This window comes from Schistocerca cancellata, chromosome 4 (genome assembly GCF_023864275.1).
Source record: "Schistocerca cancellata isolate TAMUIC-IGC-003103 chromosome 4, iqSchCanc2.1, whole genome shotgun sequence".
Lineage (NCBI taxonomy): Eukaryota > Metazoa > Arthropoda > Insecta > Orthoptera > Acrididae > Schistocerca > Schistocerca cancellata.
In genome coordinates this window covers 499,700,520-499,723,572 of record NC_064629.1, presented here as the reverse complement: position 1 = coordinate 499,723,572, position 23,053 = coordinate 499,700,520, and the positions used below count along the sequence as shown (strand labels likewise).

The following is a 23,053-nucleotide window of genomic DNA, read 5'->3' as shown; positions in this document are numbered from 1 at the left end:
TTATTAGATCATTAAGTAATGCACGGACAAATCTTAACATTTTCAACTGTTATAGATTATATTAAAAAAAATATTCCCATGTGAGTATATATATATATACTCATAATTTTATTCGGAAAATTGCAAATTTTATAATGAGATAAATATCCGAAAGTGTAAGTGTGAAAAAAAATTTCCGTTCTAACTCACGTTAAGTGTTTTCCGTTCTAACTCACGTTAAGTGTCTTACTAGATTCCCCTAGAAACGGTAAGCAGTGAACTGCCTAGAAACCGAGTGACGATATTTAATTGGCGGCGTATTGCAGGGATCATTTTTGCTTTACATGGTTATCCTCCAGTCTTTTACTTATAAATAAACAATATTTGTAGGAAAATTGGAATTGTCAATGTTTAGTACAAGTTTTAGCCGAAAATTGTTGATGTGTAACGTGAAACAATGGATGTTGTACCAATACAGATTTATCATGTAGCTCTAGGAAACGCAATTTGCTCAAAAGAAAATAAAAAGGCAAAATTAAAACAAGCGCAAAACAGAAACATATAATACATGGCCTCAATACTTCGTGGAGCTTATATAAAACGTGTTTCTGTTATTCATGAACATGTTTCGCACTTATCAAGGATAACAGGAAACTTTTGCCATTGATAAACTAATTTTTCTCACTGATAAATTGCAGTTGGTATTTTGTAAGGATGTAATGTACGCAGTGGACTAACACTGAATGGTGTTCGGTTATTTTCTCTCTCACACACTCATTTAGGTTTCTTTGCCTAGCAACGCTACCAATACTGCCGGTAATCCTACCATTTTCTACGTCGTTTATGTAGTGTACCAAAACTACCGAACCGTAGTTTTAGTAGAGCACAGCTCTAGCCCGGAACGATGTAGGGAAATCACGGGAAACCCATATCTAAATAGACGGACGAGGATTTGAACTATCGTATCCTCCAATGTGAGTCCAGTGTGCTAGCCACTGCGCCACCACGTTCTGTTCCTGTTAAATACCCGCTAATTTTTATTCAGTCTATTTCGTCTCAAAAAACTCTGAAAGGGGAATCTCCCTGGGGCTGCAGCTGCGCTTGCGACTGGCAGCGCGCTTTGAGCTGGCGGAGCCGAGGGAGAGAGGCGAGCTGTGGCTGTGTGTGTTTGCGCAGGCGGGTCGGCGGCGCGCCGGCGGCTGACGCACTCGGCGCTGTTCTCGCAGTCTGCGGCCGAGGCGCCGCAGCTGTACGGCCCCGCACTGGGCGACTTCCGCGACAAGCTGGCGCTCCGGCGCCGCGACTGGTCCAGTAAGAAGCTCGAGCAGGCGCACATGGCGCGCTGGGCCAACAAGTAGCCGCAGCGTCACTCCACCATTTTGTAAACAGCTTTCTGAATAAATTATTTCACAGTAAATGCGTATTGTGTGGTTATGTGACGAATTGTCAAGGAGTATTAATCATCACCTAACAAAAAATTAACCTGCAACCGTGAAACTTGATGATGGTGTGAGTCCTTCTCCACATTTTCACCCTTCAATACGACACAGTTTTTCCAATGACTAATGACCTCACTGAAACCTTGGTTGTAGAAGGTTGCGTTTCGGCTATTCAGTAAACTGGTCGTGATTTGAAAATACAATTTAAGTTGTGTTAATTTTTATTACTAACGTTTTTTACACGACGTGGTTTCGGGGCTCAGTCTCATCTTCAGGTGCCACTCACTGTAAATTGAAATGAAGTCAACTGTCTAAACACTAAGACTCATTAAGAAAAGCTACAATTAGTAAAAACAAAGAGGTCCAAAAATATAAATCTTAAACCTATCACACATCAGCCCTAAATGTACACATCTGCGGTAAATTAACAAGTAGTGCGTCTGTCGTACATGGTTCATCAGAGGGCGCATGGAAAAGTGTCCGCGCTGAAACCACCTTTCAGATGTATCCGACGTAGCCCCACTGTGAGTTGTAAACATCGGCGAGGGCCAGAAGTCTAAGTAAACCCAAATAAAGCCGGGTTAAAATTTAGCCAAAAGCTGAGGAGAAAGGCTAAAAGCTGTGCTACTACGCTTACGAAAGACCCAACCGATGCCAAGTTTGTACAGCGGTGTCACTGAACACCGCTAACTGACGTAACTGTAATGGAAGTAAACTCTAATCAAAAATCCAAAATTAAGTAATGAAATGTCCAAAATTGACGTAATCACGCACATCTGGCACACACCAGTTACTCGGTGCCGATGTGTCCAGACTATCAACGGAACGAAGACTGAATAATGTAACTACGAGTTGCACTCCAGTAAACACAGTGAAAGTAGCGCACAACACGAGCCACATAGAAACCAAAATAAAGGAGATGGCGACAAAACAGTAATCCATCGAAGGTAACAGAACCCATACAAGAGATGCATACTAAATAAAGAGCACAGTCGACAAAATCGAAGGTAACCAACAAGTAAGTAAAACCTAAGGTAAACAAGTAAAATCAACGTATACGGAAGCCTTCACAGAGCGAAGCTGATGGCAAATGAGCAGTCTACGCAATACGGATAAGGAAATACAATAACCTAAGGTAAAATCAGTAAAATAACGAACACAAAATCTTTACAGATCAAAGTGATGTGAAATCGGTTTTCTGTGAAAGACGCACAAGGAAATTAAATATATCACTACAAAAATAGCAGCACAGGAGCATTGTGACAATAAAGCACCAAAACTTCAATGATAAAAATTAATACAATTGTAGCGGTATTTTCAATCATCATCAATTTACAAAACACTTGTAGATGGTCCAGTATCAAAAATTTATTCAGTAAACTTTCCACCTGGAAAATCGTCTCGTCATCGTTCTACAAGTACTACTACTCAACGGTTTTCTTACCCGATGAAGGAGGAAGTTATTCGGTGTAATGTTAGGAGAATACTTCAGGGGAAGTAAAATTTGATAGGCCAAAGAAGCAGCAAATGTGTCTGTGCCCTGTGCAGAATGTGCTGTGGCATTGTCGTGGAGCAAAGGCAACCCCTCTCACAGCTTCCTGCGTCGCTTCGCCTTCACAGCCTCCAGTAATCTCGTAAGGAGATAAGGGTAGCGAGCTCCAGTGATGGTTTGTCATTTATGAACATAATTTGTTAGCAACACACCGTGACATATCCAAAATTTACTCATCATTACGCTGCCTTATGAGGGCTAGATGCTCGCCTGGTTCAGCTGTAGTGAATCCACAGCTTTCCACAGCTTTCTCTGATCCTTTGTGTCGGGTTCGTATTGATATGCCCGGCACTCGTCCATGGTGAAGTCGTGACTGGCAGGCGGAAGCTTTTTCTTCAAAAATTACCAGTACAATGAAGAAGCATAAAGTGGATGGGATCTTCGTCCCACCGGAAAGACGACTACTCTTCTGGGATCAGTGAAAGGTAGGTATTTATGATATTACTTGTATCTGTGGTAGAAGTTAGACAGAAAAACAACACATATTGCGCAAGAACGGTCATCGAACATCAGCGACACACCAACGTTCAACAGCCCAACAAATCTGCAATGGCTGAATATCGTATTTCCACTGACCATTCCATGTATTACGAGAAGGCCTAGGAACTCGCCACAGCTTCATCCTATTGACATTCAGCTCTGAAGGACTTTGAGGAAAGACAACTAGCAGAGAAGCTGTTTAACCGACTGTTGTTCTGGTTCTTCGCTGCTATGTATTCCACCACATGCCATCTATTTTAATAATCAACCACATGATTTCTAACTGCAGATTTGTTGAATTGGCGCTTGCTGTGTTTCATTCTTAGACTTCCATTCTTAGACTTTTAACTATGACTGGCGATGTTATGCCGTCTGCCTTATCTTTGATGCAGCGCATTTTACTCTAAAGTGTATCACTGTATCAAACGGTTTTAAGTCACGAGGGGAACGTACTTATTCGTCATCACCTATTTCTCCCAAATTTGTGGTGTATACAAGGCTTGACCTGAAGTGGAAGTGACAGTAGTGGGAGATCCAAATGGCAAAGTATATACAAAAAATAGTATTTTTGCAACGCGTCATGAGCCATTTATGTCACCGCAGTTTCCACGTAGCGGTTGGTGTAGCGGACAGAGCAGAGAACGGTAATCCGCAGGGTCGTGTCACAATGCTGAAATAACTGAAAATAAACCGAAATGAATCTCAGTACACTGTCTTTCCTGATATATTCATAAAAGGAATGAATAGGAAAGACAAAGGAAAATTTTGAATTGCAAATAAATTTCCAGGAAGGGATTGCACAGCATGCCGAGAACTTCGTACTAAAATTAAATACTTGTATATTTTAAAATGCTTACAATTGCTGGGGTGACATTCGTTGTAAAAACAGGAGAAACTAATATTCTCGTATCTTGAACACTTTATAAGCGCTGCATTTTTATAAATAATGGTCGTCTTAAAGCTTCTATGGAAAAACGTGATTTATAGTTATAAAATTGTCTCTCTCACAGGGCAGTCTGAAAGCATACCACCCGCAACGAAGTCCTTTACGCTTGAATTACAATCTAGTCTTACGAATTATTTTCAGTCTCAAATTTTCCTTTGCCTTTCATTTTCATTTCTTTTTTAAAAATATTAATAAATGCTATATACTAAGAGTTGTTTCGGTCCATTTGTAGTGTAAGATATGATAGAACCGAAAATAAAAATACCTTGTCACATTGGGACTCCAACCTACAAACATCGGATTACCGTTCTTCACTCTTTCCTCTATGCCAACAGCTGCCTGCTACCTACGTCAACGTAAATCGCTAATACTTTTACCAACCCGCATCAAACATTCTTTTTTTCTGAACGCTTGGTCATCTGGAGCTACCTCTTCCATCGCGTTTATTTGTGGTTAAGCCCTGCATGTACAACAAATCTGGACGAAACCGGTTACGACGTGTAGGAGCGGTCCCCTTGCCAGTCACAGATTGATCTTGAAGATACCTGCACGGTTAACAGCCGACATATTAGAAAATCAAGTACTGCTTTCTCCGATGAAAACCCGAAAGATGATGGAGTAATTTCAGCTTGTGTGAAGGTGGATAATAATAACGAAAACTGTGTCTAGGAGCATGAACTTAAATTGTATTTAGAATAAATTTGTGTATATTTGCAATAGATTACACTGTCTTCATCATCTGTTGTGACTTCATGAAATTTCGAGAAGATTATGAATCTCGAACACCTGAAACCGCAACGTAGTGATGTCTCTATTGCCTCATTTTCGTGGCAGTATACCCACGTTAACAGAAGTACGAAAGAACGGTGTTTTATCTACACACCCTACTTTTACACTTAATCTCCATCCCGTTGTATGGGCTTTCTCCTGCGCGAAACAAGGGCGTGTATACCCTGTCGGTACCAATCCTTGTCCTGGTGACGGAGCTAGTGCTTGACTTTGTGAATCACCTCCTCATCGACCTCAAAACGTCTTCCACGAATGGCACACCTTAATAGCCCAAACATCAGCTCGCTGCAACACGTCAGGTGTGACAGCCGTGGATGGTCTCCCTGAGCGCTGAAAATTGTGGGGTTCCGCCGAACCGTCTTCTGACGACCTCACCCTCCGTGCCCAGCGACTAACTGTACTTCTGTCGACAGCAGATGCTCCATAGACTTTGCACAAGCGTTTGTGAATATACCCTTTCTCTGCAGTGAGAAATGCAATGACGGCACGTTGCTTGTAACGTACCCCACCTTAAGTAAAATAGAATATTGTGGTGTCACCGCCAATGCTGCGAAATGGTTTGAGTCTTATCTGTCTAACAGGAAACAAGAAAACAAAGGGTGTCGTTGCGAAATACCTATGTAGTAAGCAGTCAGTCTTCATCTGACTGGGAATTAATTACATGTGGCGTTCCCCGAGGTTACATCTTGAGTCCATTGCTTTATCTTGTGTACATAATTGACCTCTCATCTGTCACACTGCCAGATGCTAAGTTTGTTTTGTTTGCAGATGATACAAACATTGCAATAAGTAGCAAGTCAAGTACAGATTTAGAAATAGCTGCTAATCAAATTTTCACTGACATTAAAAACTGGTTAAAATCTAATTCACTGTCATTAAACTTTGAGAAGACCCACTATATGCAGTTCAGAACCTGTAAGAGATTTCCTTCCAGCATGTGTATAACATATGAAGACATGCAAATCGAAGAGGTTGACAGTGTTAAATTTCTAGGATTACAACTAGGTAATAAATTCAGTTAGGAAGGGCATACCACAGAATTGCCTAAGAGTCTAAACAAATCTGTATTTGCAGTGACAGTGATGTCAGATGCAGGAGATATAAATATAAAAACCTTGCATACTTTGCTTAATTTCATTCTATTATGCCATATGGGATCATATTCTGGGGAAACTCATCAAACGGAGCAAAAGTTTTTAGGGTGCAAAAGCGTGTGATAAGAATCATTTGTGATGTAAATTCAAGAACATCATGTAGAAACCTGTTCAAGGAACTTTGTATTCTAACCACTGCTTCTCAGTATATTTATTCCTTAATGAAATTTGTTGCAAGTAATACATCTCTATTTCCAACCAATAGTTCAATACATAGTATCAATACTAGGAATAAGAACGATGGACGTAAAGACCTAAAATGACTTCCCTTGGTCCAAAAAGGCGTCCAATATTCTGGAACACACATTGTCAATAAATTGCCAGCAACCATTAAAAACTTGGTTTCAGATAAAGCACCGTTTAAACAAAGTTTGAAAGACTTTTTGATAAGCAACTCCTTCTACTCCATAGATGAATATATTAGAATATCTTAACAGTGACTGTTAAGCCAGCTTAAGTAAAAATGTCTCTTAGATTTCATTTATGACAGCACTTGGTCACAACAGTCAAGATTAGGTATTTTGTGTATGATAAATTTAGTAATAGTGTATAACAATGTTTCCTTCTGTCAGCGTGTTAATTCAGTAAATATTAGCTGTTCCAGTTTACTGCATTGTATTCGCCTATTTCGAGAATCTCTTGACAAATGATCAGGGTAGTAAGTATTATATTCAAATGTTTTATGTTTTTGTGTTATACTTTCTGACATGTTCCACACCCACGAAAATCTTGTCATTTTTTGGGTCTATGGAACGAAAACTGAACCTAATCTAATCTAAAGACGCCATTTTGAAACTGTCCCGCAACTATGCTATCTGTCGGATGTGACGGATACTTGGCGCGCTCTCTCTTTAGACTTCAAGTAATATACACGTAACGTTTCGCATTCGTAGCACTATTTTCGGCTGAGAAAAAAGAAATACGGTGCATTACTTTCACGGTAACCGTCGTAACTAACATGTGCCCGGACAGTTTCTGTACGCTAGGTTCAAATGGCTCTGAGCACTATGGGACTTAACTTCTGAGGTCATCAGTCCCCTAGACTTAGAACTACTTGAACCTAACTAACCTAAGGACATCACAAACATTCATGCCCGAGGCAGGATTCGAACCTGCGACCGTAGCGGTCGCGCGGTTCCAGACTGTAGCGTCTAGAACCGCTCGGCCACAGCGGCCGGCGCTAAGTGCAGCTGCTTCGAGTGTCTACAACGCGATTTTGTAAATGTCTCATGGCACCGCCTCTTTGTAGCCCTACTGGCTGTTCCGAAATACTCGTTACAAACTTCTAGGGCTTGAAGAGAGGAGTGAGTGCGTAATATGTTGAATGGGAACCCGTGTCCGGAAACGTACCGTTTTCCTGCTACAGCCGTTTGAAAATATGTTTGCTAGTTACGTAGGTGGGTATGGTGGGTGGTGGTTATGTCGGATCGGCTGTTAACTTTTTGACGTGGTTTGAGAGTCATTCACGTGTCTGTGATAGTTAGAGCAACATACGATAATGCAGTGTCCGTGCTATTCCGAATTACGATGCGTAGATGTCCGCGTATTTATCCGCCGACAACGGGCAAGCGACTTTTAAGTAAAATGTCTTTCCTGTACGGGAATTTACATAATATAAGTACAGTTTGTAGACACATGGTCGACGAGATGTTGAAGTTTGGGTCTGGCTGTTAGTCGTGCTTGGGTAGCCAAATGGTAAGGTCATCGCAAGCGATAAGCGAGAAATGCGGGCTCGGGTTCCGGTCCGGCATAAATTTTCATTGTCGTCATTCCATAATACAACTGACGGTTGTTTATATTCGCAACTGCGAATACATGTCATGTATTATAGCAACATGGTTGAATACACGTTCGTAAAATACACCGACATGATCCTTCTGAAAGGTGAATCTCCCGGTAACGCTATACAACAACAAAACACTTGTTTCAGGTAAAGAGATAAAACATGGTGGACCCAACTAATTCTGACTAGCTGAATCTGAAAATGCAGTTCCATTTTCGCCATAACCCTCCAATTTTTTGTGCCCATTTCTAAAAACAGAGACTAGGATGGTCTGCACTAAATTTATACAATATATAACATACTTAACGCCATAAAACTCTCTTATCCTGGTGTCCTGGGCCTAATGTACATTTTTACAAGAAAAACTGCAACATTCATTTGCTCGATGATGATGTTTATGGTGGAGGGGTGAGTCTTTTTGATGACAACTTCCTTCTGTGGGATATATATCCTTCACGCTTCAAAAACCAACAGTAGTCATTTAATATTGAAGGGTCCCATTTACCTTTATAGCGGCTTTCCATTCTCAAAATGTCCTGATGGAACCTTTCTCCGTGTTCGTCACTAACCGCTCCCAAATTAGTAGGGAAGAAACCTAAATGAGAATAAAGCGGTCGCAGGTTCGAATCCTGCCTCGGGCATGGATGTGTGTGATGTCCTTAGGTTAGTTAGGTTTAAGTAGTTCTAAGTTCTAGGGGACTGATGACCTCAGTAGTTAAGTCCCATAGTGCTCAGAGCCATTTTTTGAGAATAAAGGAAGTGCATTTTTAGTGACATTCGGTATCCAATATTTTTATACTTCTTTAAAAGAGTTTCCACTAATATGTCACTGTTTTCTGCTCTTGTATTCCCTAGGAAACCTTCAACTACATCCTTAAAAGAACACCAGGCGGCAAGTTCTGACTGACTTAATCTTTCTGAGAAGTTCTTATCATGCATTAACTTCCTAATTGGTGGCCCAATAAAATCCCCTCTTTCCATTTGGCGTCATTTAATTCAGGGAACACTTCACGCAGATACATGAAACCATTAGAATTTGTGTCCATTCCCTTGACAAATGCAGTGGGGGGAAGGAAAACATTTTGAGAAACCACCAAAAGTACATATTTCACATTTTTCCTCCGTGGAGCCACTATCTCTCTTGGTGGCCACTGTTTAACTGTATAATGTTTATCTGTTGCACGACTATCCCAAAGACAAAAAAACAGCAATACTTAGCGAAACTACTTTGGAGACCAGTTAGTAAACCAATCACCTTAAGATCACCATATATTTTCCAATTCTCTTCCTTATACTTAATAACTTCAAGTATCTCTGACAAATGTACGTAGTTCTCTTTCGTGGTCACAGAGAACCCTGCCGGTACAGATGGACCTCCAGACCAGATCTGAGGAAACGCAGATCAGCAAATCGTAAATAATTACTTTTTGTTACAAAAAACCGCGAAGTGAACTGTTTGATAATCTATAACTAACAAAACTGTATAGTTATAGATCCCACTGATGATGCCTTAGAACAGGAGAAGTCGAAACGCGTATGGGATAAATAACGTAACTAGCAGCAGGAAAAGGCAGTTTTATTTACAAAAGAAGTATTTATATCCTTGCTGCGGAGGATGGCCACACAAACAAACTTGTTATCGATTGGATTAATTCATTTCTTTCGAGTGATACCACTTTGTGGGAGCAAACGAATGAAAACAGTCGACGTAGTTTCTCGTATTGACCGAGTTATCCCTTCTTTCTTTTCGAGTGAAACCAGTTTGCAGTTTCTCTGTTGCCTGGACCATGCACTTTATTCGATCTTTCAACTGAAACCACTCTTTACTACTTTAGTTCACTGAGCAATGCTATTCAGTCATTCTTCTGAATTGGTATCTAGCCCTTGCCCTTGACTACATGTAGACACCGTGGGGGGTACACGAAAGTTAAAATAAGCGTTATATGTATGTATTTAATTATATACTGAATAGATAAATTCCTCTTTTTATCATTCAAAAGTGATTAACACATTGCCGTGCTTGGGATGCACTCAATTGTATCGTTGGGGGTACAAAACTGAGTAGAAGTTCCATTAGGGGTACGTGAGGAAGAAAATAACATTGCCACATTTTAGCCACTGTTTGTATTTCGTTTTACTGAAACGGTGTGATGGTGTCCATTAATTAATTAATTAATTAAATATGATGGTGGCGGTGCGTGTGTCCCGTGCGCTCGACGTCAGCAGCCTCTGTACCAGGGTCGCATCGGTCGCGAGGAGGTGGCAAGCTAGCGCTAGCCGCATGCCTCAGCACTTCCCACTTTCCCGGCGGCTACGCCACTTCTCGCGCCGGATGCACCCCTGGCTGTCGGAGTCTGCCGGCGGCGGTACCACACTCACGGTTCCAAATGACGTCGCCGCGCCCGGGGCGAAGAAAGCTGAAAAACTAAGTGAAATCAATCACTCAAACCCAGAGACGAGTGTAAAACATTCACACAGTTGGCGTAACTGTTTGGCCCGCCACAGTCTGCATGCAATAGAGGCAGAGCAGCGGCCTGGCAGAGTAACAGAATTCCTGCATGTCAGCCCACACTGCACTGCCTGCAGCCGGGGCATTGCAGAGTTCAGTAAGGGCTCAGTGTTCGCGAAGCACAGAGCGCCCTGCAAAGTTCACTGTTAGTCTGACTATGCAGTGAACACAGATCCCTGCAGTTACTTACACAGATTCTGACACTGGTTCGGAACTAGGACCCCTTTACGGCTTCTTAAGTGATGAGACATTTTCGTTATTAATAAGACCTAATCCAACCCTACCCCAAATGGAGACTTACTCCTAATAACAAAGATAAAAAATTTAACTACAGACTTTCTCGTGCTCGTCCAACTGCGGAGTGTGCATTTGGCATATTGAGTTCCAGATTTCGTGTGGTTAAACGGCCTTTTGAGTGTAAACTAGAGATTAGATAGAATTGTGACAGCAACATCTACATTTCACAATTACTTGGGGAATGAAAACATAACGTCATGTGATCTCACCGAAGTCCACCCCTGGTAGCTGAGTGGTCAGCGTGACGGAATGTCATACCTATCGGCCCGATTTCGATTCCCGACTGAGTCGGAGATTTTCTCCGCTCAGGGACTGGGTGTTGTGTTGTCTTTATCACCATCTGTTCATCCCCATCGACACGCAAATCACCGAAGGGGGGTCAACTTGAAAGACTTGCACCAGGCGAACGGTCTACCCGTCCGGAAGCCCTAGCCACAAGGCATTTCCATTTCCATCTCACCGAAGAATAGCGCCACTGAGCACTAACCAATTTTTTTAGCGTGCTCCAAGTAAGAGTATGTAAAGACATACAATCCATTTTCTCAAGATTTGAGGCAGACATCCTTCCTAGTTAAAAGAAGGATTCTGTATCAATTTCATATGTAGCAATATATAACCTAACATGCACCAAACGCAGATTCATACCGACCCCTATTTTTCAATGCAAATTTTAAGAATTTCTTCTAGTAGTTTATACCTAATCTCGAAATGTCGCAGTAACTATGACCCTTAATGAAATGATAGGTAATTCGTCATGAATCTGACGAATTATGCTATATGTTGCGGTACAATCAATGTTTCTTGTTACAGAACAGTTTCTTTTCAGTCGTTTCAAGAAGACTGCGGGATCAGCCGACTCGTGCGCCTTGCCGTTCACGCAATGAAGCGAGCCTGCAAGGTACCGCGCCGAATCAAAGGGTGCAGGCAGGTGCAGGTGAAGAAAGAGACTGTACGCTCGGACAACCGGACAGAGGCCTGCTCCAGCTGATGTTCAGCCCCGTGCCACCACTGCATGCAGTGTGTTGTGCATCAGTGGAAACCGTGCTTTACAAAAGCCGCGCCGCCTTTGCTGCGTGCAGCGGGCGGCGTGTCTTAGAGACGCACCAGTAGGTTATCACACATTAAGTGAAACCACGAAAACCCGGAGAGTTAGTGAAAAAGATTCGTGTAACTGACTGACATGGCCGCAGATATAAATTTCATTTCGTTGTTGTTTCATTCGACTGATAACCGACTGAACGAAAAAAAACAATCGAACGACCAATCGGTTGTTCAAACCAGTCAGTTTTAGCATCAGTAGTCAAGTAGCTCCTCACCTGGCATCACGAGGTTGAGTGCACCCCGTTCCAGTTCTCCCACCAAGGATAAATCCCTGGCAGTACTGGGAATTGAATCCGGGTCCTCCACATGACAGTCAGCCGCGCTGACCACTCAGCTATGGAGACGGAGTAGTTATTAGTATGGCCCATAGTTATTTAACCAATGTGACAGGTTCCTGAAGTTTATCGCCAATCTTGCAATCGTTATTATTTGGTTCTTCCTTTTTACTATGAAAATTGTCTTGCGTTTATTAGCATTTGCAGAGAGCTGTCATTCAGTACAGTAAATTTAAATACTGTCTATGTTGTTTTGTATTTCTTGCTATCATTAAATGACGGTATATCCATATACGTAACTGAATCGTCAGTTAATAATCTGAGACTGTTGCTGACCCTTTATGATAAACAGTTTATGTACATGGAGAGTATTACCAGTCTGTTATGTGTCTGTGTGAAAGACCCAACGTGATTTTCGTCTCTTCTGACAATTCACTATCTACTATAACTTAACTGAGTCTATTACACAAAATTTCATCAAACAGATCATATTTTCTGAAGATACTCCGCATATTCGTGACTTGGTGATGTAATAATGTGGTTTCAATGCTGAAAGTGTTTCGAAAATCTAGGAAGATGGAATCTATATAATCACCCAAAATTACTATCTGCAAAGATGTGTATGAAACAAGCGGTCTGTGTTTACAAGAGTGATTTTCCCTAGACCTATGCTAATATTTATGCAAACCTCAGTACCATTAGACTTATTCAGATGCGGTGGACGACTGTGGGATCGATATTTATGCCCATAGTCAATCTATGCTAGCAAAAACAAAAAATCGCTTATTTTCGAATGTTTTGGGGGCCAAATTTCACTAGTCCTCCAAGACATTCAAATCTAAAAATCCATGAACATTAGTGGACATTGGCTATGTCGCAGAGCGTCTTTATCGTAATGATATGAGATGGTGGTTCTGCTGAACTGTGATGTAATGTGATTGATGTTTTAGGGCGCTAAACGGTGAGGTCACAATGTATATTCATTAAGTTCTGCAGAGTACGGCTTGTGCTTAAATTTGTAAAGCGACTCACAAAGGAACATTCCCAGGCGATGTAAGTAGGCTGTTTATGTTTTCTTATTGGCAACGTTACGTAGCGCTCTGTACGAAAATCACTGGCTGTGCTGTGTGCAGTCTGTGGCTAGTTTGCATTGTTGTCTGCCATTGTACTGTTTATGTTTTCTTATTGGCAACGTTACGTAGCGCTCTGTACGAAAATCACTGGCTGTGCTGTGTGCAGTCTGTGGCTAGTTTGCATTTAGGCTGTTTATGTTTTCTTATTGGCAACGTTACGTAGCGCTCTGTACGAAAATCACTGGCTGTGCTGTGTGCAGTCTGTGGCTAGTTGGCATTGTTGTCTGCCATTGTCCTGTTTATGTTTTCTTATTGGCAACGTTACGTAGCGCTCTGTACGAAAATCACTGGCTGTGCTGTGTGCAGTCTGTGGCTAGTTTGCATTGTTGTCTGCCATTGTAGTGTTGGGCAGCTGGATGTGAACAGCGCGTAGCGTTGCACAGTTGGAGGTGAGCCGCCAGCAGTGGTGGATGTGGGGAGAGAAATGGCGGAGACTTGAAATTTGTAAGACTGGATAGCATATATATTATGATTATTAAGGTAAATACACTCCTGGAAATTGAAATAAGAACACCGTGAATTCATTGTCCCAGGAAGGGGAAACTTTATTGACACATTCCTGGGGTCAGATACATCACATGATCACACTGACAGAACCACAGGCACATAGACACAGGCAACAGAGCATGCACAATGTCGGCACTAGTACAGTGTATATCCACCTTTCGCAGCAATGCAGGCTGCTATTCTCCCATGGAGACGATCGTAGAGATGCTGGATGTAGTCCTGTGGAACGGCTTGCCATGCCATTTCCACCTGGCGCCTCAGTTGGACCAGCGTTCGTGCTGGACGTGCAGACCGCGTGAGACGACGCTTCATCCAGTCCCAAACATGCTCAATGGGGGACAGATCCGGAGATCTTGCTGGCCAGGGTAGTTGACTTACACCTTCTAGAGCACGTTGGGTGGCACGGGATACATGCGGACGTGCATTGTCCTGTTGGAACAGCAAGTTCCCTTGCCGGTCTAGGAATGGTAGAACGATGGGTTCGATGACGGTTTGGATGTACCGTGCACTATTCAGTGTCCCCTCGACGATCACCAGTGGTGAACGGCCAGTGTAGGAGATCGCTCCCCACACCATGATGCCGGGTGTTGGCCCTGTGTGCCTCGGTCGTATGCAGTCCTGATTGTGGCGCTCACCTGCACGGCGCCAAACACGCATACGACCATCATTGGCACCAAGCCAGAAGCGACTCTCATCGCTGAAGACGACACGTCTCCATTCGTCCCTCCATTCACGCCTGTCGCGACACCACTGGAGGCGGGCTGCATGATGTTGGGGCGTGAGCGGAAGACGGCCTAACGGTGTGCGGGACCGTAGCCCAGCTTCATGGAGACGGTTGCGAATGGTCCTCGCCGATACCCCAGGAGCAACAGTGTCCCTAATTTGCTGGGAAGTGGTGGTGCGGTCCCCTACGGCACTGCGTAGGATCCTACGGTCTTGGCGTGCATCCGTGCGTCGCTGCGGTCCGGTCCCAGGTCGACGGGCACGTGCACCTTCCGCCGACCACTGGCGACAACATCGATGTACTGTGGAGACCTCACGCCCCACGTGTTGAGCAATTCGGCGGTACGTCCACCCGGCCTCCCGCATGCCCACTATACGCCCTCGCTCACAGTCCGTCAACTGCAAACGGTTCACGTCCACGCTGTCGCGGCATGCTACCAGTGTTAAAGACTGCGATGGAGCTCCGTATGCCACGGCGAACTGGCTGACACTGACGGCGGCGGTGCACAAATGCTGCGCAGCTAGCGCCATTCGACGGCCAACACCGCGGTTCCTGGTGTGTCCGCTGTGCCGTGCGTGTGATCATTGCTTGTACAGCCCTCTCGCAGTGTCCGGAGCAAGTATGGTGGGTCTGACACACCGGTGTCAATGTGTTCTTTTTTCCATTTCCAGGAGTGTACATTGTTTGTTCTCTATCAAAATCTTTCATTTGCTAACTATGCCTATCAGTAGTTAGTGCCTTCCGTAGTTTGAATCTTTTATTTAGTTGGCAGTAGTGGCGCTCGCTGTATTGCAGTAGTTCGAGTAACCAAGATTTTTGTGAGGTAAGCGATTTGTGAAACGTATAGGTTATTGTTAGTCAGAGCCATTATTTTGAAGGGATTTTTGAAAGTTAGATTGCGTTGCGCTAAAAATATTGTGTGTCAGTTTAAGCACAGTCATGCATAATTGTTCTATGGGGCGTTCTGTGTAAATAAACGACCTTTATGAAAGTTAGAAGGTATGTACGGGGTCAAAATAATGCAATAAGTACGTTTTTTGTTTTGGTCCAGTTTCACATTCCGAAAGGTAATTTGGAATATTAAGTTTAGAGGGAACGTCGTCGAAACCATGTATTATAAAAATGTGTTTCATATAAAAGCTGAAATATAATTAACGCTTTAGAAAAATGTATAATCAACTTTCGTAATAACCTGAATTTCTGCAAAGTACCCCACAAACATCAATTAGTTTGAAAATTGAAAACTGCCTGCTACGGTGGCCGAGCGGTTCTAGGCACTTCAGTATGGAACCGTGCGACTGCTACGGTCGCAGGTTCGAATCCTGCCTCGGGCATGGATGTGTGTGATGTCCTTAGGTTAGTTAGGTTTAAGTAGTTCTAAGTTCTAGGGGACTGATGACCTCAGATGTTAAGTCCCATAGTGCTCAGAGCCAAAATTGAAAACTTCTGTCGCAACAAAAATTAAAGAATCGTTCGCGCCACATTCATTCATGCGAAATAAAGCTATATTCTGGTATATCATTTTTGGAAAATAAGCTGTACACAATGTGCACTAGGAATATTTTCAACATACCTAATTAAAACAGCTAATCGTTCATTATTCTTCTATCTGTTTTACTTATTTTTATTTTTATGTTTTAAATTGTTTTCGTCACGTTTTTAATTAGTGTTCTTTTTTGGTTTTTAGTTTACCGTTTTACATAAGTGTATTTTGTTGCTTTAAAATAATAAATAACTCATTATTACGATGGATACAGAATCATTACAACATGATTATCTGTAAAGAAAAAATTAAATCTTAACTTTCTTTACACCATGTACATAAAATAAACGATATTTCTTCACATAATAGATACGTCGGACAGGTAAATATAAAAGAAATTCAGCAGGATTCGACAATTGTGGTGAACGATACTCTAAATATCCTGATTTGTATCAGACATATTTTAGTACATTGAAAAACTTTGGCGAAGAGAAATGGATATGTCCTAGTGACTGCAGCTTGATTATATTGTTTCTCAAGTGGTGGCTGACATCATAATCCATTCAGCAGCACTAGATTTTAACATCTTCCCACAAATTTCTTTTAATGTCTGCAGAGGTATACGTCCAGTGCCTGTATCTGCTCCGTAGAGCCTTTTGGAATCTCAAGATGACAAGATGAAGAAGTTCCATGCCCTCAGGTACAATGCTCAAAAAGCTTCTTTTACAATGACTACCCGTTTTCATGGTTTTAAGAGAAACTAATGGAGAATTTGAACCGAGAATTCGAAAATCTCTTTTTCAAGCCCCATATACTACTTTGATTGCATCGAAATCTGGTAAAATAACGTTTGACGACGTCAAAAGATGTCTCACAGAAGTTCTTTTTCCCAGCGCGGGAGAGAAATCCGTCTCATTGTTAGGTTGTTGGTTTTTTCAGTGGGAAAGAATCGTTTTGTCAGTCGTACCTGAGGAGAAGGAATTTGTTCATTCGATTTTGGAAGAACTTTGTGAGAAGATTTTCAGATTTAGTTCCATTTAATGGTTATGATGCCCCACTTGTGAAACAATTTATTCAAGCTGCAGTCACTAGTACGTAATCATTTCTCTTCGCCAAATTTTTCCAGTGTACGAAAATATGTCCGATACAGATCAGGATATTTAAAGCATCGCCTGCCACAATTTGCGAATCCTGCTGAATTTTGTTTCACATTGCGTTGTCCGTCGTGTGTATTACGTGAAGAAAATCGCTTCAATTTATGTATGTGGTGTTAAAAAAGTTATGTTTTAAGTTTTTCTTTCCAGGTAATTATTGTAATGGTTTTGTATCGTAATAATGACTTACTTATTATTTTGAATTAATAAAATGTACTTACGTGAAATTGGAGCTAAAAAACAAAACAAACATGAATTTAAAATGTAAAATAACAATTTACATCAGAAAACAAATATAAGTAAAGCAAACAATTAGATGAGTAATGGACTTTTAGGTATTTTAGCTAGATACGTTGAAAATGCTAACAGCCTTGCCACAGTGGTAACAGTGGTTCCCATCAGATCCCTGAAGTGCTGTCGGGCTTGGCTAGCACTTGGATGGGTCACCATCCGGGACTGCAGCGTGCCATTGGCAAGTGTGGTGCACTCAGGCCTTGTGAGGTCAATTGCACGGCTACCTGATTGAGTGGTTGCGGCACTATCTGACGATAGGAGGGAGAGCAGTGTGCTGACCACATGCCCCTCCATATTCGCATCCGGTGACACCTAAGGGCTGAGGACGATACGGCGGCCAGTAGGTACTGTTGTGCCTTCAAAGACTCTTTGCACAGCGGTTTTTTCTAGTTTTTGTTTATGTCGAAAAAACTCGGACAGGACATCACGTACAGCTTGTTTCCTAAAAATCATATTTCAGATAGTAGCTTTATTACGCATGGATAATAAATGTGGTGATTCTTTAACTTATGTTTTAACAAGAGTTTTCATTTTTCAAAATTAATTGATGATGGTGGGATACTTTGCACAGTTTTAGATTATTGCGGAAGCTGATTATACAACTTTCAAGAACGTTAATTACATTTCAACTTTTATATGAAACGCGTTCTATATAATTCATGGTTTCGAAGATCTTTCCTCTAAACTTAATATCCCAAATTACGTTTCAGGGTGTGCTTTAGCCAGTAAAAGTGAAATTGGGGGAAACAAAGAAAAGTATTGCATTATATTGAGCCGTGTACATACCCGCTAAGTTTCATCAAGATCGTTTATTTACACCTGAGAATATTTCCGGTTAGCCGGTCGGGTGGCCAAGCGGTTCTAGGCGCTACAGTCTGGAACCGCGCGACCGCTACGGTCGCAGGTTCGAATCTTGCCTCGGGCATGGATGTGTGTGATGTCCTTAGGTTAGTTAGGTTTATGTGGTTCTATGTTCTAGGGAACTGATGACCTCAGAAGTCAAGTCCCATACTGATCAGAGCCATTTGGACCATATTTCCGGTCAGTAATGGTAAGTTACAAATTCAAACATCAATTACTTTGCAAGCTTAGCAGATTAAAATAGCAACAACTATTACCCCTTAATAACGGATCTTCCGTCGAGCTACAAGGTACACTTACTAGCAACTCGAGTGTATGTAAACAAAACATTAGAATACATGTTGTCCAAAACCTTATCATTCTTATGACCGAGCTTAAGGGGTTATGTCATTACTCACAGTTGCAGTTAAGGACTTTCACAATCTCTCCGGTTTCTACGGAACCCAGATTGAAGACAATTTATGTGGTGGGTATTGGTGGAATTTACTATATGTTAATAGGTTTGTAGCGAATGGCTCCTGTACGAGCAGCACTGACCGTAAATGGGTTTACAGGGCAATTATGGTTTGTTCGATGTGATCGTAGTACAGGCGATGACGCATATTTATTTTCATTTCTGCAATGTGGCACCAGAAATTTCCATATAAAATACGTTACATATATGTATTACATTACTTGAAGCTACTGAAAATCAAATTCAGATCATGAATACTCTACTATTATACGTTTTCCGTTTTTCAATCACTATTTTTCTCAATTACGTGTTGACATTAAAAAACTCACCCATTTTGGTGTGATTTATCGCCCAAGAATTAAAACCGTGCCATCAACGAGATAGTTGATTATGTACTAGCGTTTTATAAGCCCTAGATACACTAGAGGACAAAATTACACCTACACCCGAAACCTAAATACAAACAGTTTTACTGATCGAAAGATGTGCAGAACGTTCCAAAGTCTATACATCAAACTTAGAGTCGTGCTCTACCCTAAATACGGTTTGATAGTTTAGGAACACCACAGAAATAACGTAGCAGATGGTAGGATTACCAGTAGTATTGGTAGAATTGGCAGGGAAAGAAACGTAAATGAATGTGTAAGAGAGAAAATGAGAGCTGATGACTTCCCTTTGTTTGTTTTGCACGTAGTTAGAAGCTCTCATCGTTCACTGTTAGTCCATTGTACATTATGTGTCCTTACAGAATATATTTTGCATTTTATAGGTAATAAAAATTAGTTGCTTGCGTAAATTCTGCGCTTTTATGTAACTAAAGCAATTTTTTAATGAAAGTAGAGTTTATACGCCTAAACATGATACATATATAATTATTCTTATTATTTTGTACTCAGTAGAACGTTTTTCATTATGATCAAAGGTAAGAGTTTCCTGTTATTATTGCTAAATGCGAAAGCTGTTTACGAATAACAGAAACATGTTTTATATAAAGTTCGACGAAGTGCTGAAGCAATGAATGATATATTTTTGTTTTGCTTTTTTTATTTTACCTTTTTATTGACGAAATTGCGTTTTCTAGCGCGAGGTGATAAATCTCCATTTTTTTCCTTCATTTTTGTTACAACAGCCCTTTGTTTCACCCTAGAAATCAGCATTTATTTAACAAAACCACAATTAAGCATTGGCAGTTTCACTTTTGCTACAATTGCTATTTATTATTAAGTACCAGACAGGAGGATAATTAAGTAGGACAAAAATGTTCCGTAGGTTACCCAGCCTTTTATACGAGGGTCACTCCAAAAGAAATGCACACTATTTTTGTAAAAATACAGTTTTCATTCTGCATGTGTGGAAGTTTTACAGTGTGTAGAGACATCCTTTCCGCTAGTTTTCAATCTTAGTTCAACCTGTCCCCGTGAGTGGCGCCGTCACAGCATGTTTTCAAGATGGCTGCTACACTTGACGTTCGTCAGAAGCAACGTGCTGTCATAGAATTCCTGTGCTGTGAAAACGAGACAGTGGGAGACATCCACAAGAAGTTGAAAAAGGTGTATGGAGATGCTGCTGTCGATTGCAGTACAGTTAGTCGGTGGGCAAGCAGGTTACGTCATGAAAGCGGGCGCGGCAATATTGAGGATTGTCCTCGTAGCGGCAGGCCTCGTACTGCACACACTCCAGACAATGTGCAGAGAGTTAACGAAATGGTGACTGCTGACAGACGCATCACAGTGAACGAATTGTCACGCTACGGTGGGATAGGGGAAGGAAGTGTTTGCAGAATACTGATAGTGTTGGCGTTAAAAAGGGTTTGTGCCAAGTGGGTTCCCAGGATGTTTACAGTGGGTCACAAGAAACAAGAAAAACAGTATGCAGCGAACTTTTGGAACAATACAAGAATGGTGGAGATGAATTTCTAGGGAGAATTGTGACAGGTGATGAAATATGGCTCCATTATTTTTCACCAGAGACGAAGAGGCAATCAATCGAGTGGCATCATGCAAATTCACCCAAGGAAAAAAAAATTCAAAGCCACACCTTCTGCTGGAAAAGTTATGGCTACGGTGTTTTTCGATTCAGAAAGACTCTTGCTTGTGGACATCATGCCAAGTGGAACCACCATGAATTTTGATGCATATGTGACGACACTGAAGAAACTTCAAGCTCGACTGAGTCGTGTTCGACCACATCGGCAAATTCAGGCTGTTTTGCTGTTGCACGACAATTCACGGCCACATGTCAGTTAAAAAACCATGGAAGCGATCACAAAACGCGGATGGACAACCATGAAACACCCGCCGCACAGTCCTGACCTGGCTCCATGTGACTATCATCTCTTTGGGAAATTGAATGGCCCTCTTCGTGGAACAAGGTTTGAAGATGATGACTCCCTTGTGCACGCTGCCAAACAGTGGCTCCAATAGGTTGGTACAGAATTTTACTGTGTGGGTATACAGGCGCTGGTTCCAAGATGGCCTAAGGCAGTTGAGAGGGATAGAAATTACGTGGAGAAATGAAAATACTGTTCCTAAAGGATGTATCTACACACTGTAAAACTTTCAAACATGTAGAATAACAGATAGATTTAAAAGAAATAGTGTGTATTTCTTTTGGAGTGACCCTCGTATATCCTCATTCAGTTTCTAGATGGTTCACCAATTCCGGTTTTTAGGAGAATCTAGTAAGTATATGTAAAGAAAGCGATCGTTATGAGACAATATACAGATAATGTGAGACCGACCCTAACTTACCAAAGCTACTAGGAAAACTAACGAAACTACACTTAGTGGCGGTAGTCTACAGAGGCCTTCGGTGGCTTTACAACTATAATCAAAAGTCAAGGGGTAATAAATCGTGTCATGGGGAACGACTTTCGTTAGAGACAAGTTATACACAGCCACTTCCTGGCAACTCTAGGAGTCCTTTTGTACCAAATTTGTTAAGCCCCAAAGAGGCAGCAGGGTGTAAGCAATGAGCTACGCATCCATGCCTTGTGTACTGCCTATAATCCAGTCACCTGCTCTTTGTGGAAGTGGGTACGCCCAGCAAAATTCTTGTTGAAAATCACTCTATCAGTTTCCTGGGGTAGATAGTATGCAGCACACATGGTTAGTACACCCTGCTACTTTGGTGAAATCTCATCGTCCCAGGGCCTGGCGCCGCCAGGAAGCGCCAGTGAACACTTTTTCTGGAACAAAAGGGGTTTTCATGACGTGATATATCATCCCTTGACGTCTGATGTAAACTGTTTGAAACACCCTGCATATACAAACAATTACGAGTTCTTAGTTCCACAAACCACACCATCTTTTAATCTGTTTGTCTTGCTGATTAAGATGTGTTTGATGTAAAGATGTACCTTGGCAAGCGATTTCATGCATGATGAATGGCGATATAGAAGCCCATATATGCCATTGGCACACACTGGAGGAACACGAGAGTAGAGGGACAACCTTCGCGTCACGACATGCTGCATTGTTGCCAAATTTATTCAAGATGGCGGCGATGACGTCATCCAAGATGGCGGCATATAGACTTGGTAACAGCACGTGACGTCATCCAAGATGGCGGATTTTGGCGTGAAAATAGGCCAATTGTTTTATGTCCACTAACCTAACCCTCTAAAAAGATGGCGGGAAGTTCGAATTTTGACCGGAAAATAGGCCAGTTGGGCTAAGTCCTCTAACCTAAGCCTGCAGAAGAAAAAATGGCGGAAAGTTTGAATTCGAATTCCACAAGGATAATTCATGCAAAACCGTACTTATCTTTATTATTATTCATTATCATTTATTAACATCCATTATCATTTATTTTTATTTATATCATGCACGTGCGTTAGTTCATATCTCAGCCATCCGAGGACGTCGCCGTGACGTCATTTAAGATGGAGGCAAGAAAGCCAATTGGGCCACGTCCACCAAGTTTGAATTTTCGCGGTCACTTACGCTTCCGCCGCTACATTATTAAAATCTCGTCATTTGTACTACGCTAAGTCACCAGGTGGGGAAATGACTCTTTATTTCAGGCATTATGGTCATGGTGGTGTGTCCCAACTGATTTCGCGATGCTCACACAACGAACTCCAGAGCGCATCTGATGTACACGTGCATGGCTGAGCCCGCTCCGTGCCCCACCTGTCG

The 23,053-nt window shown here is 41.8% G+C and overlaps 1 protein-coding gene across 1 annotated transcript in view; it reads left to right on the top strand.

The window, feature by feature from the left end:
• Positions 1-1,337, top strand: part of LOC126184288 (uncharacterized) — a 480,787-nt gene extending 479,450 nt beyond the window's left edge. Inside the window, exon 8 of the mRNA XM_049926665.1 lies at positions 1,156-1,337. Coding sequence (XP_049782622.1) covers positions 1,156-1,337 — 182 coding nt within the window. The remainder of the gene's footprint in view (positions 1-1,155) is intronic.
• Positions 1,338-23,053: the final 21,716 nt, after the last annotated feature.